The 26,395-nt window shown below is 45.9% G+C and overlaps 4 protein-coding genes across 4 annotated transcripts in view; 1 reads left to right on the plus strand and 3 right to left on the minus strand.

The window, feature by feature from the left end:
• Positions 1 to 308: 308 nt before the first annotated feature.
• On the minus strand, positions 309 to 3,896 carry prpf38a (pre-mRNA processing factor 38A). The gene is made up of 10 exons (XM_080533519.1): positions 3,730 to 3,896; positions 3,130 to 3,289; positions 2,634 to 2,755; positions 2,412 to 2,497; positions 2,214 to 2,324; positions 1,954 to 2,060; positions 1,837 to 1,863; positions 1,343 to 1,434; positions 1,146 to 1,194; positions 309 to 834 (listed from the first exon to the last, which is right to left on the minus strand). The coding sequence occupies exons 1-10, from the start codon at positions 3,857 to 3,859 to the stop codon at positions 789 to 791; spliced, it is 930 nt and encodes a 309-aa protein (XP_080389645.1). The 5' UTR covers positions 3,860 to 3,896; the 3' UTR covers positions 309 to 788.
• A 527-nt stretch (positions 3,897 to 4,423) lies between these two features.
• On the plus strand, positions 4,424 to 11,474 carry orc1 (origin recognition complex, subunit 1; the record flags this gene model as incomplete). The annotated part of the gene is made up of 18 exons (XM_080528159.1): positions 4,424 to 4,521; positions 4,645 to 4,772; positions 4,958 to 5,130; positions 5,417 to 5,858; positions 5,991 to 6,228; positions 6,528 to 6,638; positions 7,000 to 7,065; positions 7,223 to 7,321; positions 7,501 to 7,747; positions 7,845 to 7,951; positions 8,154 to 8,255; positions 8,946 to 9,117; positions 9,308 to 9,415; positions 9,631 to 9,780; positions 10,055 to 10,174; positions 10,717 to 10,886; positions 11,068 to 11,155; positions 11,280 to 11,474. 18 exons carry the CDS (start codon positions 4,424 to 4,426, stop codon positions 11,472 to 11,474), a joined length of 2,814 nt encoding a protein of 937 aa, XP_080384285.1.
• A 6,279-nt stretch (positions 11,475 to 17,753) lies between these two features.
• Positions 17,754 to 24,102, minus strand: mpl (MPL proto-oncogene, thrombopoietin receptor; the record flags this gene model as incomplete). The annotated part of the gene is made up of 12 exons (XM_080528170.1): positions 17,754 to 18,251; positions 18,559 to 18,646; positions 18,760 to 18,841; positions 19,372 to 19,531; positions 20,027 to 20,169; positions 21,067 to 21,233; positions 21,343 to 21,454; positions 21,690 to 21,906; positions 22,167 to 22,339; positions 22,640 to 22,812; positions 23,136 to 23,256; positions 23,991 to 24,102. The coding sequence occupies 12 exons, from the start codon at positions 24,100 to 24,102 to the stop codon at positions 17,754 to 17,756; spliced, it is 2,046 nt and encodes a 681-aa protein (XP_080384296.1).
• Positions 24,103 to 25,698: 1,596 nt separating this feature from the next.
• Positions 25,699 to 26,395, minus strand: part of tie1 (tyrosine kinase with immunoglobulin-like and EGF-like domains 1) — a 14,649-nt gene continuing 13,952 nt past the window's right edge. Inside the window, exons 22-23 of the mRNA XM_080530586.1 lie at positions 26,376 to 26,395; positions 25,699 to 25,923 (exon numbers count right to left, since the gene is read on the minus strand). The exon at positions 26,376 to 26,395 is cut by the window's right edge and continues 80 nt beyond it. Coding sequence (XP_080386712.1) covers positions 25,852 to 25,923; positions 26,376 to 26,395 — 92 coding nt within the window. The 3' untranslated portion in view covers positions 25,699 to 25,851. The remainder of the gene's footprint in view (positions 25,924 to 26,375) is intronic.

Genomic DNA, 26,395 nt, shown 5'->3' on the forward strand with positions numbered 1-26,395 from the left:
CAACAAGGGTTGGGGGTCATTTCAGTCAATACATTTCAATCATTGGATTCAATGACTGCATATGAAATTTACTGTCAATGATTTCTTAATAAACTGAAAATGAGAATCTTTCCCGTTTTTCATTTGTAAATTCAAGACAGTTCCTGAATGGTAGCAATCCAAGCAAATACTTTAATCACCTTTTATCAAATGAAAAAAATCTATGTATCTTTTGAAACAATCTTTCCATCTGATCTTCATATTGCTTCCTTTGTTTGAGCCATTAAAACACTACACATGACCAATGCTATTTTACGATTGTATTTCAAATGGGGGCAAAGTTCTTTATTTGTATAAAAGTGACATGAACTGTCAGGACTTATTTTATACCAGTCACACATTCAGGTGATGAAACAATATAACTGTATGCAATGACAGACAAAATAGAGCCACATACAAATATTTTCCCACAATTATTCTGTGAGAATTGGGCACATAACATTACCTACAGCTCTCAATAAGAGTTTTAATGACAAATATTGCTCTTCTCGGTAAACCCATGAGTCTGGGAATTTCACAATGCCCAAACCACTGACAGAATGGCATCTCACAGGAGAGATGATAACGACTTTACTGCATTACTTGAACAGATGCAGATATTAGAACAAAAATGTTACAGTGGAGATAAAATAATCAGTGAGTCTGAAAGGATCTAAAACAGCAATCTGTTTCCCAAAAAAAATCATGTACACATTTTTAACATATTAAAGTCCAAAAACAAAATCCAATAGAAGAGAAGACAAAATAAATCACTCGTTTCCTCGTCGACTCTTCTTATGGCTCTTTTTTGAACTCCTTAAGTAAAAGAAAGGAGAAAGAAAACAATAGTTGGCGACTAGACATCAACAGCCACACATACCGAATAACTGTCTCTGCAACTACATTGAACTGCATTGTAAACATAGTAAAAAGCATCTCCCCGAACAATGCTAGATTAGTGATACTCATTCCAGGTTTTTGTTCCAGCCTAGTACTATCATAGCTGATTGAACTTGTCTTAAAAAAAAAGAAATCCTGCAATACTGTGGCTTTTCAGGACCAGGAGTGAGGATCAATGTGCTAGATCCTGGTATAATAAAGGTGAGTCTCTCTCCTTTAACACTTACCTTTCTGGGGACTTGGAGTGACTGCGATGCCTGTGGCTTCTGTGATGCCCTGGGACAAAACAGACAAGTCTAGATCAGACTGCGGGCAGGAAACTATTGTTGTAACAAGCACTTTGAAAACAAATAGTACAATCAGCTAACACACTCGTCCCAAATGTTAGGTTACAGATTGCTGTAGAGGCTGTGCCTCAAGGTACCTGGGGACTTGGAGCGGTGACGTCTCTCTCGGGACCGACTGCGGTGGCGGCGGGGGCTTTTGCTGCGGTGGCGCTCCCGTCTTGGAGATGGGCTGTGTGGGAAATGAAGAGAACGAGAACACAAGACAACGTTACAAAGGGTCTGGAGGCGAACAAGAGACAAACTAAATCTCTGTCTCAATTCCTTTATTATTCCCCATAGAATTCAAAACTGATTTAGAAGCTGAAATATATATATATATGTTACGGTACATGTAGGAATACAGTACATGTGGGAAAATTAGGATAAGGGTTAGGTGCTACGTCCACTTGGTACATTCTGGCATGTCTAACCCTACCCCTAACCCTAACCTTAACCGTAGCACCTAACCCTAACCCTAGTTTTCCCACATGTACAGTTTTCCCACATGTACCGTAACATATATATATATATATATTCAATACAAGGAGCGTTCAGTGGATACAAATCCAGCTGGGAGCAGAGACCTACATACCTTCGTCTCTTGGGTGATCTACTCCTCCTGTTACAAAATGAAACAAAGATGGTCAGTATATAAAAAGAATATTTAAGGAAATTACTTTGAAATGACTGATAGAAGAATAGTAGTTACCGTCTGGGTGAACGACTACGTCTGTAGCGTGGGGACGGAGAGCGACGAGGCCGGTCGTTGTCACGGTAACTGCGTCTGTGGGGTTCAGGGGTCTGGACTCTCTCTGGCTGTGGGTATTTAAACAAATACTTTAGCATTAATAATAAATAATAATAACACATCAGACTTATATAGCGCTTTTCTGGACTAACTTTCACACTTACACAGGCCCAAACACCACATGCCACCAAAAAACAACATTCTGAAGTCAAAACAACTACCTTTTCCTCTTCCTCGTCTTCATCTTCACTGGTCTCCACCTCATCCAGGTCCTCTTCCAGGGCACTGATGCGTGTGTCTAAAAGCTCGGCCTCCTCGAGGACCTGCCTTTTCTGTAGTGTACACATACAGACACATCAGCGTTCCACTTCTGTGAAACATGGTGATGTACATGAGCATTTACAAGGAGGCAGAATTACCTGGAGCCTGGGAAGGATGATGTCACACATCCTCTCAGCGTGAAGCAGCTCATCGATAAACTCATCTACGTGCATCAGCTCGAACTCTGGAAGAAAGAGTGAGAAGAGGCGCATTTTAACCTCGTATGACACTTCTTGTCCGTCGCACCAAAGAAAACATTAATGAATGCATTAATCATGCATCACTGCAGTAACATGAGCCAATTAAACATAAAACTATACCTCCATTCCGGTTCTGACTCTTGATTTTTCTGTAGTCATTGTACAGTGGTTCCAGGTACTTGTAGCAATCGACTGAGGTGCCAGTCAACCTCATGTACATTGCTCCAAGCAAGCGGACATACCTGAAATGAAGGTACTCACAGATCACTCACACATCACAGTTTCCACAGTGGAGGGTGACCAATGATGCATGTCTATGGGGTGGCACAAGCTGTCATATCGGCTCCAAGGCACTTTTTTGGTAAACTGCTGAGGGATGGGATTGGACAAATGTAACCACTCTCAATGTCATAGACTATAGAGCTTTCATAGAGTTATGGATGCAAGGACTGGCCGTCCATGAGACACAAATGATAATTTCAATCATGTTTTGAAGCAATACAGTATTTGTTTACAATTGCATTGTTTACAAACAATTAGGGAAACCATCATGTGATTTGGGTTGTGATGGGGTAAGACATTTGCGCTAATCCTTCCTACTAAACGCCAGACGTACTTGAAATCCTCGTTTTTAATGAATTCTACGATGATGTCTTTCTCTGGTTGAATTTGCAGCATCTTCAGCGTGAGACACAGGAACGGTGTAGGTTTGATGTTTCCCCCATAAACTCCACCAACGAACTTCAGTTCCATCGCTTTGTCAACGACAAGCTCGGCTGTTGATAAAAGTAAAGACAACACAAGAGAGGAGGATGTGTTAGCCAGCTACACACACAAACACACACACCCGTGGCCCTCTTGTTTTAGTCTTTTTCCTAGCACCAGGACCTCAAGGACCCCAATTGAAATAAGCCAGTGGCTTTCTTGGGTTTTTATCCTGTTAGTTGACCTTGTATGTAATATGTACTTTCATGTACCTACTTCTGCAAATCTTCTAATAAAGTTTTCAATCAATCAATCAAAAGGGGAGCCCCCCCTCCTAAATTTCGTTGTATGGTACCTGAGTTCGTATTAGCTACAAGCGAAAGAGGTAGTGAGCTAACTAACTAACTAACAATTAATTAATCAACATTATCATGTCATGTCAATACATTTTTTTTAATTGCCAGTTGATGTGTACAGCTAGCTAGCTAGCCTAGTTAGCTATCAAACTTACCAGTCAATCCAAAGCATTCTTCTTTCCAATATTTAGATTCATAGATTCTAGTTCGGATAATCTTTTCCACCAGGTATTGCGGATTGGTCCCGTGTATACTATTGGCATCTTTAACTGTTCTATTTGCCATTTTAACAGTTCAAGATTGAATGAAGAAAATGTGTGTTTCTGTAACGAAACTACCATCAGTGTGTGTAGCTTCACTACTTCCGGAGTAACATCGTGTACTTCCAGGTTGTGTGTGCGCAGCATCTGTTGTCTTGATTGGGCGATACCTTCTGTGACACGCGGCATCTGTTTGTCTTGATTGGGCGATACTTGTGTGACACGCCCACATCTGTTGTCTTGATTGGGCGATACTTCTGTCACTCGCAAACACGCAATTTTCGCGCGAAAGTCCTGGTAGACGTCAATGCATTGGAGACTGATTTTATGAAGTTGCGTGCAAGAGATTTGCAGAATGGTCCCACTATAGATTGTTAATCTCTTACATTACTACTGCCTTTCGAAACTAAGTTGTCACTTGGTTAGAATTCCACTTTCCCGTTTGATTCTATTCCATCAGACTTGTTCTTGTGTGAGTATGAACATTTTAGCTAAGCCAAGTCGATTTAACTAACCATGCAAACGATCCATTTGTGAAATTGCTGTTACATTTCTGGATCGTTTCTGTTTCTTTCAAGCTTCTGCAATTATGGTCCGCTATTTTACAAGACTGCGAGTGAGACGTGTCTACAAATGGGGGGGGAGACCGACCAGTTTCGACAGGAAATTGAAGAATTATTATTATGAGTAAGTTTTCTAAAGCGTGAGGATCATGTATTGAACAGTTGCTAGATACCCCCAAGCACCGATCAAGCCAGTTAACATGTTGTCTTAAAAACAACTTTGTGGTATTTTCCTTGTCACGTGTAGCTCTTTGAGCATCAGTGTGGAGGGTCGTTTCGGATCCACTGTGCTGACGCCCGGACAGTACATTCTGATCGAGGGCGAAGATGACGACAGCCCTTATGTTGCGAAGATTATACAGCTCTTTGGTGATGGTGAGTGGCCATCGCTCTGATCTCAGACACTTTTACTGAAATGCTCAGATGATCTCGCACACGTGGCATTGTGTTCTGTGTTAGACACTGCATTCTCATAGAGGCTGCCTTCTCAATTCCCATGTCCTGTTCTGAAGAAAGACTCTTGTCAACATTGTCAACATGATGTTGTTGTGTTTTCATAGAGGCTCACAAGCAGAAGAAGGCCCAGGTGCAGTGGTTTGTGCGTGTGTGTGAGGTTCCCTATAACAAGAGGAAGCTCCTAGGCAGGGAGCCCCACCCTCAGGAGATCTTCTTCTACCAGGGAAGCTCCTGTGACACCGAGATCAACGCAGACTCCATCATCAACACTGTGCAGGTGAGGGAAGCACTTAACAGAGGTTATTTCATTGTTCTAGTGTATAATTCTATATTAGTTTCAAGTTTATTGTTATGTCACATTACAAAATGTAAGAGAGTAACATTTGGCTTCGATTCCTGACATTGCAGCACAAGACAATAAGGCAATAGGCATAATACAAGATAATAATAATAAAAAAGTGACAGTAGTACAGGGCATAAGTGACACAATACTTTTTATAATTAGCAGTATTTAGCCATTTGTATATTATCCCATTTCAACTGTTTCCCGTTGTCCCCCCCAGGTCAAGCACCTCTCTGGGGAGGCTCCTTTCCCAGAGTCCGGCAGCAACGACACTCTGTATGTGAAGATGGCCTGGGACACCAAGACCTTCAAGGTTTTAGACCCGGCGCTGATGCTGGACACCCCGGCCTCACCCCCTCCCAAACCTTCCCTCCCTCCGTCGTCTCCGCCAACCTTGGCCCCCGCTGCCACCCCAGTGTCACGCGGCCCTGTGCGCCGTGCCCTGCCTACCCCGGACCTCACTGTGATGAGGAGGGCAGGGACAGGGGCCACCGCCTACAGCCGGGGCACCATGAGCGCAGGCAAGATGGGCACTGTCGGCGAGGCGGAGTCGATGCATTCTGTCTCCAAGCTCTCTGCCTCCAAATGCCTGAGTGCCAAGAGGAGGAGCAGGGTGGCAGAAACCCCGGGTGTGCGCAAGAAACTGCAGCTCAGCATCGACAGTGAGTATTGATTAACACAGTTGCCTTAGTAACGAGAAGCCGTCATAGAGTCAGGGAAAGGTTAGTCATTGGCCTCTTATCGTGTGTGTGTGTGTGTGTGTGTGTGTGTGTGTGTCGTCATCCCACCACCAGGTCCAGAGAAGAGGCTCACCAGGGAGGACGTGCTCGGAGCGCTCTTAGACAAGGAAGTGGAGTCAGAGAATGTGCTCGCCCAAAGGCTGTCCTACTCCCCTTCACAATCTCTCCAGCAGTCCTACTGCCTGTCCCCCATGAAGAGTAGACCAACGCCCTGTCACGTTCCTCTTCTGTACTCCCTGAAGCCCTCTGTGAGACTGTCCCCCACATCTCTGGGAGAAGAGGAGTCTACCAGGTAGGTTCCCCAAACAGAGCAGATACAACACGATGATGGTTAGAATTTGGTTTGGGCTCTCAACATCAGATAATCAAATAACATCAATGCCAACCATCATTCTGACCCCAAAGAGTGTAGATTGTTTTTTCCCTACACAAACAATCAGTATGTTGTAGATCCATGTACTGTTCTATATATATTGCACACAGATCTGGAAGTGGAAATGCCTCTCACTGAGTAAGCTCTGAGCACTGAGTAAGTGAACCAGAGAGTCTTCCCTCCCTCCCTCCCTCCCTCCCTCCCTCCCTCCCCCCCAGGGAACTGCTGGGTGTGTCTCCCCTGGATGATGATGTATTTGAGGTAGAGTCGGCGGGAGGCTCAGCTAAGACCCCCAGGAAGAGACAGGCCACCCCCAGGAGGGTGCAGAAGTGAGTGGGCCAGCCCCCGACTCAGGACCGGAGCACAGGGTGGTGGTGGTGGCTGAAGGCCCTAGAGGGCCGATGGGAGTCAGGGGAGCACATGGTGGGAGCCTGGGTGTTCATAGACTTGGGTTCACAGCAGTCGCTGAATAGTTTCACTGGTTGTTCATTTCGGTGTTGGGTTGGGATCGGAATCAGAATCACAAGATGAGAAGTTGATCCGTGTTAATCAGTGACTGGTCTTCTTTGCTGATGTTGATAAACAAGCAGCATTTCAGTCAAACTGAGCCCTGAAAGGACATGCTCTTGATGATGATTTAGTTGATGTCTCGAAGGCATTGCCTTACCGGCTTCTCTGTCTCCTTTGAAGAGCTACGACCCCCTCCCGCAGGAAAGACTCCTCCAAAGCCATCAGGGAATCTGCTCTGACGGTGCTGTGAGTAACCCTTTCAACTATTGACTGACTTCATTCAAAGGATTCACCAGTCAAACATACATTGTCCTGTTGGACAGCTGATGGGCTTAGCAACTCATTCACCAGTACAATGTATGCGCGGTCTTCAGTGTTGTCTATGTCGGGCTCTTGTTCTCAGGACGGAGGAGTCTGAGAACTCACCCCTGCTGACAGCCATGACCCCCCGGTCCAAGAGGAAGTCTGCCCAACTGGTCTCCTCGCGAATCAGGAAGCAGCTGTAAGTACTGACTGCCCTTATTTCTGGGGGGGGGGGGGGCGGGGATTTGAGTAGCGCTTTCCTGGGAGATCTATATGTGCTGACTTTGGTTAGTTGTGGTGATAATGACCTGCCCAGTTTATCAAAGTGCTGTTCAGTTACATTATCCCCAACTGAACTGTGTTGTGTTTCTGTTTTAGGAATCTGTTAAGCGATGACCAGGATGTGCTCTCTGACGGAGAGGAAGGCGGTGATGATGTCTGCTTCGTCCCGTCTAAGAAGGACCTGCAGAGCAGCAGCAGTGAGGATGAGGAAGAGAAGGTGGAAGACAGTGACGACGAGACAGTGGTGAGGAAGAGCAAGCGAATCTCTGGGTCCCGTACCCCGCGCTCCACGCAGAAGACCGGCGGCCCTGCCAGGACCCCACGCAAGACACCGAGCAAAAAGGTACAGTAGACCCGAGTCGTGCCTTTCTGGTATTTCATCGTCTTTGGTCTGAGTAACAGACGATGGAATGTTGTCATTATTCCATTTCTCTCTCCAGGCGGCCCCAAGCACTCCCAAGACACCACGCCACGCCACGCCCAGCATTCCCAGTAGAACACTTCCAGCCAGGCTGCCAGGGAACGTTCTAGAGGAAGCCAGGGCAAGGTGAGGACGAACCGGGATCACGTCCATACAGTAGACATATCAATAGAAGATGCATGTTATTTTTCTTATGAAATTTGAATGTTTGCTTATGAAATTTGAATGAAAATCTGATCCCCCCCCAGCAGTAAAGCACCTAGTCTTGTCCTTGCTCATGTCAACATGATCCATTGTTTGTGTGGCGGGTTCTGGTCCCGGTCCCCAGGCTGCACGTGTCCTCGGTGCCGGAGTCTCTGCCCTGCCGTGAGCAGGAGTTCCAGGACATCTACAACTTTGTGGAGAGCAAGGTCATCGACGGCACCGGAGGGTAAGATGGAGGCCTGGCTAGGGTTGTTTACTCAGGGTATCCGCGGTGTCTTGAAAAGTATTAAAAGTTGATAAATACATTTTGGGAAAATCAAGAGTCAAGACCCTTAAGTATTAAAAAGTCTTATCACGATTTTATGATGTCTTGAATTTTGATGAATTAGACTCTGTCCAAAGAGTTTGACTCCTACAAACTTTTAGTAAAAGTTTTACTTTTAGTAAAAGTTTGTGAATTTATTAGTTTTATTAAAAAACAAAGATGAACCGGAAATTCTGTTGTATGATAGTGGTCTAGTCTATTGCAAACTAAAACTGTTAAGCTAAAGGTGTCACTGATGTAAACGGTTACAGCTCAAAGTGGCGGTGAGGTCTGGAAAAATATTGACAAGGTCTTTAAAAAGTCTTAGAAAGGTATTGAAATTAACCTTAAGATTCCTGTATATACCCTGTTACTACAACACTGCAGAATCATCAAGTATCAAAAGCTTATTGTCAATTATTAGGGAACAAATGAAAATGTAGTTCCATGGCTTACAACAACACTAAAAACAGCTACGTCATTAAATGTGCACTATATAGTGCAGAATTGCTTACATTAATGCAGAATAATGGTGGGGGTAAACAACGGATGAAAGGATCCTGTCGGTAACCCTCACTAAGCAGGACGATTGACCGTCACCGTCTCTTCCAGGTGTATGTACATCTCCGGCGTCCCTGGAACCGGTAAAACAGCCACGGTCCACGAGGTGATCCGCTGTCTCCAACACGCCTCCGACGTGGACGAAATCCCATCGTTCCGCTTCATCGAGATCAACGGCATGAAGATGACCGACCCTCACCAAGCCTATGTGCAGATTCTACAGGTATGGTCACTGCATGGCGTTGGAAAAATGAATAGAAACACTAAGCTAGTTTATTACGGGTATCAATTCCTCTCCTCTGGCCTCCTCTGATGTTGTTCAATAACTCCCACGTCCGTTCAGAAACGTCACAAATTGCCTTCCTAGCCCTTTACCTGTGTGTGCAAACCACGACCGCTTTCTCCTCCTCCAGAAACTGACTGACCAGAAGGCGACCGCCGACCACGCCGCCGCCCTGCTGGAGAAGCGGTTCAGTAACCCGGCGCCCAAGAAAGAGACCACCGTGTTACTGGTGGACGAGGTGAGGGCGCCGTTTACCCACAGTGCACTCTGCCCTGGATACAGGAGACTGTGTTGTAGTTGGTGTTAATATTTCACACCTCTTAACTAAAGTAGGTAGAAGTTAAGTTACATCAGATAAGTGTGTTGTTGTGTTTGCTGTTGTTGCTGTTGTTGTTCTAATATAATATTATTATATTATGATGTCTGACCCTGTGTTTCCCCCCCCCATCCCAGCTGGACCTGCTCTGGACCAGGAAGCAGAATGTGATGTACAACCTCTTTGATTGGCCGACCAGGCGTCACGCTCGCTTGGTGGTTCTGACCATCGCCAACACCATGGACCTCCCAGAGAGGATCATGATCAACAGGGTGGCCAGCAGACTGGTAGGGACACTCCCTGCCACAGGGGGGCGATGTTGCACTGGTTAGATGAGCTTGCCAGCCAACACTGCATTATTCTACAAAACTAACTAATGTCTAACTCTAACTTTGCATTGGTATTGCTCGTGAAATGTACCTCTAGTTGTGCATGTGTGTAGATGTGTCTGTGTGTGCACACACATGGCAGTGCACCTCAAAGCAGTGCATCAGGATTCTCAGTGTTGGTGTGAAATGTAACTGTGTGTGTGTGTGTGTGTGTGTGTGTGTGTGTGTCCAGGGTCTGACCAGGATGTCCTTCCAGCCGTACAGCTTCAAGCAGCTGCAGCAGATCATCACGTCCAGGTTGAACAAGGTCAAGGCCTTCGAGGAGGACGCGCTTCAGCTGGTGTCCAGAAAGGCAGGCAAACCCTCCTCATTTCTGTCACACTTCATTACACACACACACACACACACACACACACACACACACACACACACACACACACCATCATGTAGCTACTACCTACTATCATTACATACACACACCATCAAGTAGCTACCATTATTACATGCACACACACACATCATGTAGCTAGCCTGTATCCTAGGCCTCTAGGTCAGTGATACTCAAACCTGGTCCCGGAGAGCCTCCGTGGGTCCAGTGCTATCACACCTGACTGAACTGATCAACTGATCCTCCAAGATTAGCTGAATCAGGTATCATTGCTGAGCCTGGACAAAAAGCCTGCAGTACTGTGGCTCTCCACCAGGAGTGAGGATCACTGCTCTATGCTCTGCCATAAGAGACACAGCTGGTGAGGAATACAATTCTAGCATGGGTAGGAATGGTTTACAGCGATGACCGCAGGATATACTGTATGTGTGTGTTTTAAACGAGGCTGTATCTGTGTGTCTGTGGTACATCTGTGTCTTAAGCGCTGTTCTTCTTTTGGCCTGCAGGTGGCAGCACTTTCAGGAGACGCCCGGCGTTGTCTCGACATCTGCCGACGCTCCACTGAGATCTGCGAACACTCTGCCGCTACCCCATCCGCCACGGGATTGGTGGGCATGAGTCATGTGATTGAGGCCCTGGATGAGATGTTCTCCTCCTCCTACATCCAAGCCATCAGGTGAGGGTCACCCATTGGTCCACGGAGTTGTCAATCATCTATGCCAACGGGGTCAGGGAGATACCTTGGTCTGCCTTTCACCTAGCAGTTAGTATATGATCAAGTGTAGCTGGTCAAGGTGTGTTCTTTTGACTGATGGACAACGTGTGTGTGTGTGTGTGTGTGTGTGTGTGTGTGGCAGATGTGCCTCTCTACAGGAGCAGCTCTTCCTGAGGGCGATCATTGCCGAATTTCGGCGGCTGGGATTGGAGGAGGCGACCTTCCAACAGGTCAAGACCGTACTCCCTTCCATGCTTTATCAACTCTCTCCTCTACATTCTGTTTATCTGCACTGTACATTTTGTAAAAGTCTTACCCTTAACTAAAGTCTGTGTCTGTGTGTGTCTACTGTAGGTGTTTGTGCAGCACCAGGCCCTGTGTCGTGTCGAGGGGCTGCAGCCCATCAGTGTGTCCGAGGGTCTGGCCGTGTGTCAGCGTCTGGGGGCCTGCCGGCTGCTGCTGCTGGAGAACAGCCGTCTGGACGTCCTGCAGCGCGTCCGTCTCAACGTCAGCCAAGACGACGTGCTCTACGCCCTCAAGGGCAAGTGAGGACCACCCCCGGGTGTGTGGGCGGGGGGTCAGGAGGGTCTGGTCTGGGGGTGACATGAGAAGGGTGGTCTTATCATGCGTGTTCTTGGATGAGGAGAGTCGGGGGAGTCATTAGACGTGTGTTTCTGTCAGACGTGTATCTTAACTGTTGAACCAACTGACCAAAAAGAACTGTTTCCTTCAGGCCAGTCTCAAAGTTGAATTGATGGAAGCCAATGTGACCGCTCACGATTCAGGGCTTTGTTGCGTTTCTGGAAGGGCCCTTCTCTTTTCTTTCTTCTGTTTTAGAAGCTCTTAGATATGTTCCAAACTAAATGTTTTATGTGGTTCAATGTTTGTAAGCACTTGAAAGGGAGACAGCCAGTGAAACATTTTAATATCACTTGTTTAAGTGTTTTATGGAATTGTGACTTGTTTGTTTTACCCGTGTTTAGATGGTGTAATCAGAATACAGTAGTTTTATTCTTACCTGATACGAACCATTTAAAAAACGATTTCAACTGAGTTTTTTACTCATTTTGTTGATGGGAGAGTTGGACTTCCCCATCACGGTTGTCTTGTTTTGAATTGAGCAATAAGACTGTCCTCTCTCCTTATTCAAACATTTGAATCTTACTCTTGTCAGTTTTATGATTTTATTGGTTGTCATGTTGTAATATTTCATTATGTAATAAAGATATATACGAATATTTGCATTCTGTCATTTGCCGTTTCTCTACATTGAACACTGTTTTTTTCCATTGACGTTCTAGAACGCATGTGGCTAAGAAGATAAGAGGACGACAGATAGAAACATGTACGGGTCTTTCACACACTGTCTGTTATACATGTGTTAAAGCAATGTCACATAGTGAAAATATGAATACAAAGATTAGTTATGATATTTACAGTTTCCTTACAGTGTATATAGACTGCATATAGCATCCACAGGACCTGTTTTTATGGCAACATCTATAGTGTTTTTTTTTTTTAATCTCCAAGTCATTTTTATTGCCATGTGTATATTTGAGCTGTATTCAAAGCCTTTCATTTCCCCAGACAAATGATTGCTGTTGCATGCAACACAATGCAGACCTAAATATCCAGAACACAACCCAATGTCTGCTGATTATCACGATCAACTCCACAGTTTCAATATTTCATTCCTTGGGTTTGTCTTCAGCATCTTCAGTTACAGTATATCTCAAAATGTTGCCGTTGATCCATTATATGACGTTTACATAGGTTCAGTCAGAGCATTTGAAGGAGAAGGGCAGTTGGCCATTCGGTGATAGACAGCTGTATCTGTTACGGGTCTACTTAGATCGATGCCATCGGCTATCGACTTGTTTGCTTGTTTCTGCATGACCCGTGTGTAGGTTCCTGTTCCCTCCATCTTGATATTACATGGCTGAACTTGATACACGTCTCTGTCATCATTGCTGCATCATACCATACACAAACATGGTGTCAGAAGCTGCTGAACTCACGTTAGCGGAATATTAGATAATATGAAGTGAGTACAGGTAGAGTAGCCTATGTCTGGATCGGAATCAAGTGATTCGGATACTTTAGAAGACGAGACAAGTCAGCGAGCAACGATAGCTAGCATGGCAGCCATTACTCTTCCACCCCCTTCACCCATGAGCTTCACGGGCGATTGGAGCGTCAATTGGGACATATTCCGGGCCGAATATGAGGACTATGTCATCGTTACTGGCATAACTGAAAAGGACAAGAAAATCCAGGCTGCAACTCTGAGGACCGTGATGGGCAGTGAATGCAGACATATATACCGTCACAACTTAAATCTTTCCGAAGAGGATCAGGGGGATGCTGCGATCATACTGGCCGCGTTGGAGAAGTATTTCAAACCTACCAAGAACACAATATATGAAAGGTACGTCTTCGGGAGCTGCAAACAGGAGGAAGGAGAATCTATAGACGGTTTTGTGACCAGGCTGAGAGAAAGGGCAGCAACCTGTGAGTACGGACAGTTAAGAGATGAGATGATTCGTGACAAAATTGTACTGGGTGTTGGTAACGAGAGCATAAGGCGCAGATTGCTTAGAGAAAAGCAACTGACGTTGATCACAGCAATTGACATGTGCCGTGCAACGGAGCAGACAGACATTCGTATGAGAGCGATGGAGATAGTGAGTCCTCCGCACGTAGAAGCGGTGCTCGCCGTTGCTAGGCAACAATCTAGGCAACAACAATCCAGGCAAAACCAATGGAGGCAGAGCAATTCACCCAGAGCTGTAGACGCAGGCTATGCATGTAAATACTGTGGCAACTCGCATGCAAGGGGCAGAGATCACTGCCCAGCATTCGGAAAACAATGCAAATCATGTGGAGTAAATAATCACTTTGCTAAAGTGTGTCAAAAAAGCAAAAGACCCACTGAGGGAAAGATACACTGCATGGAAAATACAGCTGAGAGCTCAGAACAAAACAGTGAGGAAGACATATACATGCATGAGTCAATTGGTGCAGTGCAAGCCAAAGGGAAGAAATGGTTTGTAACATTACGTTTTCACAACAAGCCACAGCAATGTCAGTTGGACTCTGGAGCGACATGCAATGTCATGAGCCTTCATGACAAGAAAAGGCTGGCACCCAACGCACCACTCTGCCCAAGTGAGGCTAGACTAAAGCTGTACTCCGGGGAAACACTGAGCTCCATAGGCATCTTTGAGACAGAATGTAGAGTAAGAGGTCAAACATACAAGCTCTCATTTGAAATAGTTAAGTCTAGGCAAAATCCTCTCCTGTCAGGCTCTACCTGTGAACGCCTAGGTCTCATGCAGTTCACAATCCCTGAGGATGTGCTCAAAGTGGAACATGCACAGCCTGGAGCCCTAACCAAGGAGCAGCTGACTAACAAATACAGTGATGTATTCAACTCACCTGTGGAATCTCTACCCGGGGAGGTCCACTTTGACCTAGATCCCAGGGTTCCTACAGTTCAATGTGCCCCTCGCAATGTTCCCATTGCAATGAAAGCAGCAGTCAAAGCCCAGCTGGACAAGTACGAGGCTGACGGCCACATGGCGCCGGTCACAGACCCAACTGATTGGATCAGCAACATGGTTATTGTAAAAAAACCAGACAAGCTCAGACTATGTATAGATCCTAAGTTCCTGAACAAGGCCCTAAAGCGCTCTCATTACATCATGCCTACTCTGGATGATGTCCTGTACAAACTACCGAAGGCAAGAGTATTCACCTTAGTGGATGCCCGAGATGCATTTCTACAATGCAGACTTGACTACGAGAGCAGCCTCATGACCACATTCTGGACCCCCTGGGGGAGGAAACGCTGGCTTAAGCTACCATTCGGAGTGTCTGTGGCACCCGAGGTGTATCAGCGAAAACAACACGAGCTCCTGGCTGGACTCAAGGGCATCGAGCCCATTGCGGACGACATCCTGGTTGTGGGTTGTGGGGACACAGACAAAGAGGCTGAGAGTGACCATGATGTCAAGCTTTTGGCACTGATGGAACGCTGCCGTGAGGTCAAGCTGCGGCTAGGGTTGAAGAAGCTGCAGTTCAAAGTAGCTGAGGTCCAGTTTCACGGCCACATCCTCTCATCCACAGGGCTGAAGCCTGACCCAGAGAAGGTGAGGGCCATCATCGAAATGCCCAATCCAACTGACGCAAAAGGGGTGCAGCGTCTGATTGGCTTTGCCAACTACTTGGCCAAATTCATGCCACACTTATCAAGTGTCTGTGAGCCGTTGCGACGCTTGCTGGACAAGGAAACCCCCTGGCATTGGCTACCCAAACACGAGGCGGCAGTTCAAGAACTCAAGTCTCTAGCTACAACCATGCCTGTCCTGCGCTACTATGATGTGACCAAGCCAATCACAGTCCAGAGCGACGCCAGCCAGAATGGTCTCGGATGCTGCCTCATGCAGGAAGGACAGCCCATCGCGTTCGCTTCGAGAGCTCTTACCCCCACAGAAAAGAACTACGCACAGATTGAGAAAGAGTGTCTCAGCATCGTCTTCGCCTGTCAGAGGTTTCACTACTATCTATATGGCCGCGACCTGATCACAGCGGAGACAGACCATAAGCCCCTAATCTCCATTTTCAGCAAACCTCTCCTCAACGCTCCCAAGAGGCTTCAGAGCATGCTCATGACCTTACAGAACTACAGTCTGACGGTCATCTACAAACCAGGGCCTGAAATGTTCATCAGCGACACGCTCAGCAGGGCAACAGCAGGATGCACCGGCAGAGGAACAACCTACCAGCGGCACGCTATCTGCTCCCTGCAACAAGAGCAAGAGGAGATACAGCATGTGAACCAGGCAGACTACTTGAATGTAAGTGACCAGCGTCTCGAACAAATCAGGCTGCACACTGACCGAGATGAATGCCTGCAGGCACTTAAGTCCACAGTTCTCATAGGCTGGCCAGATGTGAGAGAAGAAGCACCTCTCATTACCAGAGAATACTGGCCTTACAGAGATGAAGTCAGTGTACAGAATGGTGTTCTATTCCGGGGGCAGAAAGTCATCATCCCAAAATCACTACGCCCAGAGATGCTTACGCGCATTCATTCAAGTCACACAGGAGGAGACGCATGCTACCGACATGCTCGAGAGACATTGTACTGGCCGAACATGCAGGCAGAGATAAAGGATTTTGTGGGCACCTGCTCAACCTGCAATGAGTATGCTCACAAACAGCAAAAGGAGACCATGCTCTCACATGAACTGCCCACCAGGCCGTGGCAAATTCTGAGCATGGACCTGTTCAGTCATAGGCAGAAGGACTATCTTATTATAGTCGACCACTATTCTGACTTTTGGGAAGTTGAGCTCCTCCCTGACTTATCTGCAGAGACAGTCATCAAGCGATGTAAGGCACAGTTCGCTCGGCATGGCCAGCCAGAGAGGGTCATCACAGACAATGGCCCACAATTTACCTCTCAGTTCTCACGTTTTGCCTCTGAATGGGAGTTTGAGCATGTGACCTCCTCTCCAAGGCACCCGAAAGCAAACGGCAAGGCAGAGTCGGCCGTCAAGATTGCAAAGAATCTGTTGCGCAAGGCTATGCGTGACAGTGACGACCCCTGGAAGGCCATACTACACTGGAGAAATACTCCCACCGAAAGCATGAACAGCAGCCCGGCACAACGTCTCATGTCTCGTCGGCTGAAGACCTCTATTCCAGTGACAAACAAGCTGCTGGAACCAGTCGTTGTGGTAGGAGTCACTGAAAAGCTGCGCCACAGGAGGCAGCTTGCCAAGTCTTTCTATGACCGGTCCGCCCGGGACCTGCCGGAGCTGGCAGTCGGGGAAACCGTCCGAATGAAGCCTCTGCCTAGTGACAACACTGGCATCTGGAGGGCTGGGACCTGCCTCCGCAGGGTTGCACCGAGATCGTACCTGGTGGATGTCGACGGCTCCCTCTATCGACGCAACAGGGTGGACCTCAGAGTAGCCGAGCCGACTGCTACTCCGACCTACGAAGAGAATGACCCTGTGCCAGAGAGTACCGCTGCAGAGGCTCCCCCAACTGTGGCCGAGCCGAGCCCGGTCAGGTTCACACCTAGGACCTCACCTAGTCCAACTGGCACAGCACCATTTGAGGGACGCGCATACACTAGGGCTGGACGGCTGTCTAAGCCACCTGTGAGACTCAATTTGTAACCTAAACTATATAGGGCTGTTGCCATAAAATAAAAATGGAAACAATTAAAAAGGAAAGACACAGAGAATACAGAAGTTAACAGAGACTGTTGTTACATTTTATATAAGAACAAACGTTGGTTATTTTTGCACTAGATTACTTTTGTTATTTCTAAGTTCTAAGGTGTTTGTGTTCACTTGGAAAAGGAGGATGTTACGGGTCTACTTAGATCGATGCCATCGGCTATCGACTTGTTTGCTTGTTTCTGCATGACCCGTGTGTAGGTTCCTGTTCCCTCCATCTTGATATTACATGGCTGAACTTGATACACGTCTCTGTCATCATTGCTGCATCATACCATACACAAACAGTATCCACCTATGCAACACATAACATGTTCTTGTGACTTAGGCTTAAGAGCCGAGTATGCAACACTCCACCATGGGTAAACAGTGTTTTTGCCACTTGCTATGCAAGTTATTTTTGGTCATCCCACCCACCGCCCCAGCTTCCACCTACAGGTTTGCTTTATGTTTTTACCTACCTACGGGGGGTTTGAAAAGCTCCAAATCAGAGCGGAGCCATCCAATTACGCCAAACCTAACGTCTTACCATTTCATTTCATAACTAATTAAAACACTCCTGACTGAACCATTTTTAGTTGCCACTGATAGTGTTCCCCAGGTTGGCATAGAGGTTGTCCGCTGCACCGGTGGTACCCTGGCCGTCCAGCCTCTCTGGGGGCTCTGCCAGTAGCTGGTAGGAACGGTTCAGGATGTCATTGGTGGTGGTGGAGGATGATGGGAAACCGGAGGACCTGCTGGTGACGGAGCAATGGCACCTCATCTGAAGGACTTCCTGTCCTCCCACCACCAGGCTGCCAGGCTCCGCCCCTGTGTAGACATACTCGTTCCCTCGCAGGCAGGGGATGACATCATCAGTGTTGAGGGTCACGTAGTCCTGGCTGACCTCCACGCTGGTCCCCACCAGGGTCTCGTCCATCTGCTGCTCCCCACCGTCGGAGCCTATCTCTGGGGACAGCAGCAGACACGACTCCCCTAGAGGCTTCCCTCTGTCTGGATCTTCCTCAGACATAATCACCACCATAGAGGCAGGGGTCTCTTCAGAGCACTGCTTTACGTTAAAGGGGGGGTCCTGTGTTAGAGACAGAACAAAGTATAGGAACTCAGACTGAAATGTATGCAAGGTAATGAGGCAGTCATATTAGGCACATAAAGTAGTTTGGCTAGAGTTGGGTCATAAGGCATTAATTGGGCATTATCAAGTCCCAAAGCCCTTTTTCATATTTATACTCAATATATTCTATATTCTATTTGTGTTATATAATATAATAATATATACAAATACAATATTATTATATCCTTGATTGTGCTGTAACACTGATTGGAATCCAGCTTCATGCTGTTATGTTGAGGCTCAACAAAATGTATACATCATTTACCCAAGTTTGCCTGTTGATTTCGGTCAGGAAGCCATGCAGTACTTTGTCAAGGTTGGGGACTGGTGGCCACAGATACTGTTTGAGCTTACTGGAGTCGAGTGGAATGATAGAAATCAGTACATAACAGGTGAATGGTGAATATAAGTGTTGTAGTAGTATAAAGATATTCATAAAGCAGACGGAAAAAGGATGTTACTGTACCTGAAGTATCTGGAGAACATGGAGATGAAGACAACGGAGACTATGAGCAACATGAGAGGGATGCAGAAGAGCAAGAGAGTTCCTGGGGAGAACAATCATAGAGTCTAGAATCACTTGTAATATTTCAATTCTAGTTCTAGAAATAAAGCATTATTCTTCATCTATGGTGATGTTGTGTGTTTTGTGGTTTCATTCACACTGACGAGTGTACATAGTAGGAATTTAGTGGGTTATCCATTGGGAAGGGTTCGGTGTGAATGGCTACTAGGCAAATCATGAGTACTAGCCTGATCATGAGTCTAGGATATTTATATGTAGGCTATATATGTATATTACGGTATGAATGGGACTATAAATGCCTGACATTCACTAGCAGGGGAGGATGGTGGAGGTATAAATCAGAGGATGGGCTCAATGTAATGCATGGAATGGAATGAGGAATGGTATCAAACACCATTTCTTATTCCGTTTCATGCTTTATAATGAGCCTGTCCTCCAATTTCTACCTCCAACAGCCTCCACTGGTCTCTAGATAAATGTGATGAGTAGGAGGATACTGAATACAGCAGTATTAGTATTGTGTCGTGGTGTGATGTGATGGTTTTAATGTACCTATGTAGGAGGGCACAGCCACAGTAAGGACATGTGACCAGTCACTCCAGTACCCAACGTAGGAGGAGCCGTCTGGCTTGGCTCTGACCTGGATGGAGTACTGACTTCCTGTCTTCACGTCTAGACACGTCCCTGTCTCTGGGCCCTGCAGGGTGACCAGCTAGAGGGAGGAGGTGCTTCAAATTCTTATTCTTATCCTTATTCTTAATAATAATCATAATAATCACAATCACAATCATAATCATAATAATCATAATAATAAAGGTTTATTTATGCAGGTGTGTCCCACTGAGACCAATATCTTTTTTTCAGGGGAGCCTGACATGGACCTGAACACAAGTACATTGAAAACAACAATTTCCATAATATAATCAAACAATTTCCATAATATAATCAAACAATTTCCATAATATAATCAATTAAAACACAGAATATATATATATATATATACTATACTAATTAATGAACCCTCTCCTCTCAGACATACCTACGCTTAGAGTTACACTCACCATATGAGGGTTCATTAAGTAGTATAGTTTAGATACCGGTATACAGTATTGTAGCAGTTCACTTTGACCACAGCGTTGTATACATGGATGAGAGTAAGTTAGTGTAAGTGTGGGTATTGAGATCTTCTTCTGGGTGGCCTCCTTACCTTCCACACCCCCTCCCCTCGCGGCTGGTAGCGGACCTGGTACAGAAGGTGGGCAGACAGGGCCAGTAGGGGGGCGTCCCATCTGAGGCTCAGCCTGCCCACCTCCGACTCCCCTCTGAGTCTCCCCGGGGGGGCTGTTCGGACTTAACACCACACGGGGGGAAGGAGGAGAGGACAGAGTTTAGTTACATAAGATACATGCTCAACTTTCCCATTTCAGACAGTGCTGTCAATGTGTGGTCCTGTGTGGCTCAGTTGGTAGAGCATGGCACTGGCGACGCTACGGTTGAGGGTTTGTATCCAGCCACATGTATATACATAAACAAAAACAGTCACTGTAATGGAGGTTGCTTTGGATAAAAGTGTTTGTTTCTAAATAGCATGATAGTCTGTGACATGAGATATGTAGTGTGAATAAAAGGTGAATGGTGCTGTGTCCCTCCCCAGTATACAGTGTACAGTGACCGGTGTGATCAGGGTTATTAGAGACCCCAGCCACCCTGACCCCAATCAGAAACTGTTAGAGCTAACTGCCATCAGGGAAATAATACCGAAGCCTCTGGGATAAAACTCCTGGAGAAATGTACTGGAAGAAAACAAAAGACTGCACCCCCCAAACCAACCACACTCACACTACAAAAATAATATATATTAAATGACTACTTGCACACTACCTGATTACTTGAACACTACCAGTCTACTTGACTACTTGTACTGTATCATATTGTATTTCATGTTATTGTACTTTGCATAGTATTTTACAATATTGATTCCACTGTAGTACGACTGGTTCCGCTGTAGTACGACTACCATCACTTTATCACTTTATTACTTTATTACTACTTTATTACTTATTATTGTGATTTTGTATCTTCCTGCAAAGCCAACTTTTGTGTACTTGTACATTGGATGTAATAAAATTAATTCTGATTCTGTGTATGACAATGACTCACTGCTGTTGTTGAGTGTGACAATGACTCACTGCTGTTGTTGAGTGTGACAATGACTCACTGCTGTTGTTGAGTATGACAATGACTCACTGCTGTTGTTGAGTGTGAAAGGTTCAGTGTAGAAGGTTCTACTGAGAGCACCAGGGCCAGCACTGAGTTTGACCCATGTGACACTGGACTCGTCTCCATGGAAACAGCAACTGTGGGTGTGGTTCTCGTCCTGCAGACACTCTCTCCAGCTCTCCCCCTCTCCACTGCTGAAAAACACCACACCACCAGTCAGGCCCAAAGGAACAACATTACAAGGAGATTAAATGAACACAATTACGTTGTTATTATCATAATGAATGATCAATGATCTGCTACCTGGAGCCCATGTTGTAGAAGAGGCTGTAGGTAGGGTCACTGTCAGCCTGCTCATCCCATTGGCAGGTGACATTGTGCAGATCAGAGGTGTGACACGACAGTGAAATATCAGCTGGAAGAGAGAACCTGAAGTCATTACTCAAGGAAAGCACATGCTCCTTGGATGGAGAGGATCAGACATTACCATGAACACATGATGCTGAATTGCAGTTGCTGCTGTAAATACCATGTGTGTATTTACGCCAAGAAACTACTGAAGGCGCATGATGACACTAAACACTACTGCCACAAAGTCACACACACACACAAACACACCCACACACACACACACACACACACACACACACCTGCGCTCTGGGGCACCATGGTACACACAGGGGCTGACCAGTGGCTCCAGTGACCGCTGGTCTCTGTGTTGCTGTAGCCGCTGTCTTTGACCCTCATCTGGACGTGGACCACCTCCCCCGACACCAGAGAGGCCAGGCTGTGGAGGAGGAGGGACCTCCCCGGCTTCACCTGGACACAGAAGGGACACAGGAATGACATGCCAGCGCTGGTATCAGTGTATGATGAGTTTCATCACAAATGGTTGCTATGTGCCAACCAGCCAGTTGGGTGCAAGCTGTGCCAGTCATGATTAGAGAGAATTTCAGCGAGGAAGACTGAATCACTATTATTTCTCTCACAGAGCAAAAAAATGGCACACAATGGCCACTCTGCAGTCTCCACAGTACCATCCTAGTGTGTGTGAAGAGTGAATTATCCCTGTCAATGATTAGATTGATTAGATTTTACGAAAATTAGCTATCACTCTATATTCCTGTTGTGTCCCTGAGGCTCAGTACCAGTTCTGTCCTGTCCCTCAGACTCGGGGAGGAGTAACGTATCCCATAGTGCACACTGTTTTCCCAGTCTTTCAGTGCATGCCATGCTACCCAGAGCTGTCCCGCCTGACCGGTTGGGTGCAGGGATACGTTCACAGGTGGGTCCAGTAAACCTGAGGGGAGGGGTAGAGGAGAGAATACAAAACACTGGAAAATAAGAGATAGATGTGAATCCTTCCTTTAACCCTTCTTTCTTTAAAATAAACTGTCCCCCCCTCCTTCTTTCTTACTCCTATCTCTCTATCTCTCTCTCTCTCTCTCTTTCTTTATCTCTCTCTATCCATCTCTCTCTCTATTTCTCCCTCCCTCCCTCCCTCCTTCCATCTCTCTCTCAATCTCTCCCTCCATATCTCTCTCAATCTCTCCCTCCATCTCTCTCTCTATCTCTCCCTTCATCTCTCTCTGTATCTTACCCAGGTCCTCCACGCTGACAGTGCGAGTGTAGAGGGTGTGGTTGGTGTTGGTCTCCACCACCCTGATGTGTGTGACTGTGAACAGGAAGACGTCAGAGGCGGGGAAGGAGCAAACATGGAGGAGCGTCCCCTCCCCAGCCCTCTGGAGGGACAGATTACACTGCTTCTCCACACTGAACAGAGGAAAGATGACTGGTATCAGTTAATAGCAGTTTTGTGTGTATGTGCATGTGTGTGTATGTGTGTGTGTGTGTGTGTGTGTGTGTGTGTGTACTCAAAACTCAAAGTACTCAAAGACACTGCATTTCATGAAGCGAACAAGAATAGATAGATAAATAAAAAGTAAGACAAAAGCAAAGACAGTAAAAACTACAACAACAAATAGTTAAAGATTAAAAGCAAGTTTAAAAATATAGGTTTTGGGGGATGGTTTGAAGGATAAAATAGCAAAACACATATACAATATGCCATCAGAGGCCATTACGAATAAACATACTCATCATTTTTGTAGAAGAAATCATAGGACTTGTTGCCTGGCTCCTCCCAGAAACAGGTGAAGTCATACTTGGTCCTGGTGAAACACTTGGGATCTTCATCATCCGCCAACAGCAAAACATCTGTTAGGACAAATCGTGACGTTAGAATTATAAGGTTCTATCTCCAATTTTGATCAAAATTGAGTTTCTTACATAATCTGATCCATTAGGTGTTTATTAATGCCTGTGTGGTGTTATTTTTAAAATGTAGATTTTGTTGTTGTTAGTAATTAATAAAATACAAAGGTTCTCACAAAACATAATGGAATGTAAAAACTTTGACGCTCAATATCTCTGAACTGCCCTAAACGGAGATAGAACCTTATAATTCTAAGCTCACGAAATAACAATCAATCAATCAATCAATCAATCAATTCAGAATTCAGAGCATCTATTGTGGTGTTGTTTTCCAGACTGTTTGTGATTGTGAAATAAATACACATCAAGATTTTAATAACTGTTGGTTTGTTGTTGTTGTTGTTGTTGTTGTGATCATGCTGCATGTTAATTGTTAGATGTTATTTTATGTATATCTGCACTCCTGCCTAGATAATTGCACCACATGAGATATCATTTTAAATTGAATTGAATTGAATGAATTGAATTTGAATTGAATTGATGCTATCAACGTCAAAACAAAGTCAGATACCTATAAAGTTTAAACCTGAGGCATTTTAGGTAAAGGATACACGTGTGGGTCTATTTCACTTTGCATGAAACTGGTACTTAGTTCTAACTCTGTTTTACATATTTCACTTAGACATTCCACTATAGCGACTGTATACAGTTGTATAACTGATGTTACGGTGTCTTACCTTTCTTTGACAGGTGAGGGACAGCCGCATCCACCTGACACAGTACATCCACCCAGCCTGCTAGGATCCAAAGTCCCAGGTAGAGTATCCTCGAGGTGAAGTGGAGATCCATGACATATGCAGGTACAGGTGTGTCCTACCCCATCATGGATATCAACATCTATGTCCCTGAGTGTGATGATGTTTGTTAAAGTATGTCAGTGTGTGTGTGTGCCAGTGTAGCATAATGGGCAGGGGTTGGAGGTGGCGGTGGTGAGGGGTGGCCCTATCTGCCAGAGTCTACTGGTACAGGAAGTGTGTGTTGTGTGGATTGTTCCAATTAATCTGGAAAGGCTTCGAGGGCTCTACCGCCCTATTTAGTTTCACAGAAAGAATGGTGTTGTCCAGGTATTACAGCCTTCATCTGTTCCTCTTTCCCTGTATCAGGGATCTAGCCTGAGGTAGATAGACTGTAGTTTAACAGTTCATAGTGATGTGTTATTCTGTGAGTTTATGTTTGCTCATGTGTATTTCTGAATTTGTCTGTGTGTGTGTGTGTGTGTGGCGTGTGTGTGTGTTTGTGTGCGTGTATGTATGTGTGTGTGTGTGTGTTTGTGTGTGCGTGCGTGCGTGTGTGTAGCAACAGGGTCTCATGCTGGTGTGAGGGAGCTGTCAGGAAGCTGTCAGGCCTCAGCCTGTGGCTGGGTTCAGGAGGAAATCCTCTGACAGATCAGTGCTGTGCAGCAGGGAAGAGGCCAGGGCCTAGCCGACCTCAGGCCTCCCAGAGCCTGGGCTGCGGTTTAGCCCTGACACAACCAGAGAGGGACACAACTCACCCACACACACACACACTCACACACGTGCGCGCACACACAAACACGCACACACACAGACACACACACACACGCACACACACACACACACACACACACACGCACACACACACACACACACACACACACACAGACACACGCAAACACACCACCACTCTAATTTACAACACATGATTCTACCCTACTCTGTTAGTTAGAAAGTCTGTTACTTTTCTTCTCATACATCATTCCTAGTTACTTATGTGCCTCTTTGTGATGAGTCCAGTCACCACGGAAATGCTTTATTTAAGAAAAAAATAAAACAAAAATACATTCAAAAAAACATTCTCAGTTTTCACAGAGTAGATCATACATCCAATGAGATACAGGAAGCTATGTTACAAAAGTAAACAAGTAGTCTGCAGATGGAATTCATAATACAATCAGAGGGCAAAATAGTCTGCAAGGACACTTTAACAGGAGGAAATACAGTATATACAGTCATCACATTCTCATGTAAGCAAATAATACTGTTAAACAAGAGTGAATATACATATATTCATATTCCCGGTTCAAGTGCTACATTGTACGTTTTCCACAATCCTAAATCTAAATTGACTGAGAATCCGGTATGTGTCCATGATGATGAATTTGCCCCCCAAAATGCCCCTCTCTCCATTTTAGAAAATGGAGGGGGGGAGAGTTCATAGTTCAGAGAGTAGTCCACACCCCACAGACCCTGCAGGTGTAACAGCATGCCACGTAGCACCTTCCTCTTCCACACTCGCCTTCCACCAACCACCGCAACGTGTCCTTAAGCCCAGTGATGCATCCACCAAGCCCAGGCACAGCCATATCCAACCCCCACCCCCCCCCCCCCCCTGAGACCCACAAAGTGTCCTTTCACAGTCCTCCCTCTACAGCCGGCTGGTCCGAGTGGAGCCTCTGTTCCACCGCTCGGTCCGTGGGACGGCAGGGGGGCGGCAGTAGCGCGGCGGTGCCCGGCCTCGGGGCCTCTCCCGTGGGCTACGTGGGCTACGTGACCTGCCAGGGTCCGGGGGGGCTGGTAGTCAGGGTTCCTCGGCCGTGGCGTCTATACCGGCGTAGGTGAAGTTCTCGAATAGCGCCATGTTCACATAGGCCTGGGGAACGCATATAAGAGTTACAGTTACTGTATGGAAGATGACTGAGAGATCTGAGGGAAAAGAATGGAAATAGAGTGAATGGTACGGTATGGTATCCTATATGTCGTGACGTTAGAATTATAAGGTTCTATCTCAAAAAAAATTGTTTTTCATAATCTGATCCATTAGGCGTTTATTAATGCCTGTGTGGTGTTATTTTTTAAATGTTGACATTTTTGAGTTAATAATTCCTAAAATACAAAGGTTCCATCTCACAAAACATAATGGAATGTAAAAACTTTGACGCTCAATATCTCTGAACTACCCTAAACGGACATAGAACCTTATCATTCTAAGCTCACGATGTAACCTGGACTCTGTGAAATCCCTCGGGAGAGATTCGGGAGGTTGAAAGCTGTGTCCCCTGAGGTGGGACAGCGAGTGCTGGCGTCTCTGTGTGTAACCCTCACCTTCCTGGCCTCCTGCATCC

The sequence above is a fragment of the Nansenia antarctica genome, assembly GCF_963989245.1.
Source record: "Nansenia antarctica genome assembly, chromosome: 1".
NCBI classification, from domain to species: Eukaryota; Metazoa; Chordata; class Actinopteri; order Argentiniformes; family Microstomatidae; genus Nansenia; species Nansenia antarctica.

Excerpts from the sequence above, each read along its gene's own strand:
- prpf38a (XM_080533519.1), bottom strand. The coding sequence starts at position 3,859 with ATGGCAAATAGAACAGTTAAAGATGCCAATAGTATACACGGGACCAAT. Across the intron at positions 2,061-2,213 it reads AAGACGAGGAAGAGGAAAAG|CCAGAGAGAGTCCAGACCCC; the intron begins GTAGTTGTTTTG and ends AAATACCCACAG. Across the intron at positions 1,195-1,342 it reads TCACCGCTCCAAGTCCCCAG|GGCATCACAGAAGCCACAGG; the intron begins GTACCTTGAGGC and ends GTTTTGTCCCAG.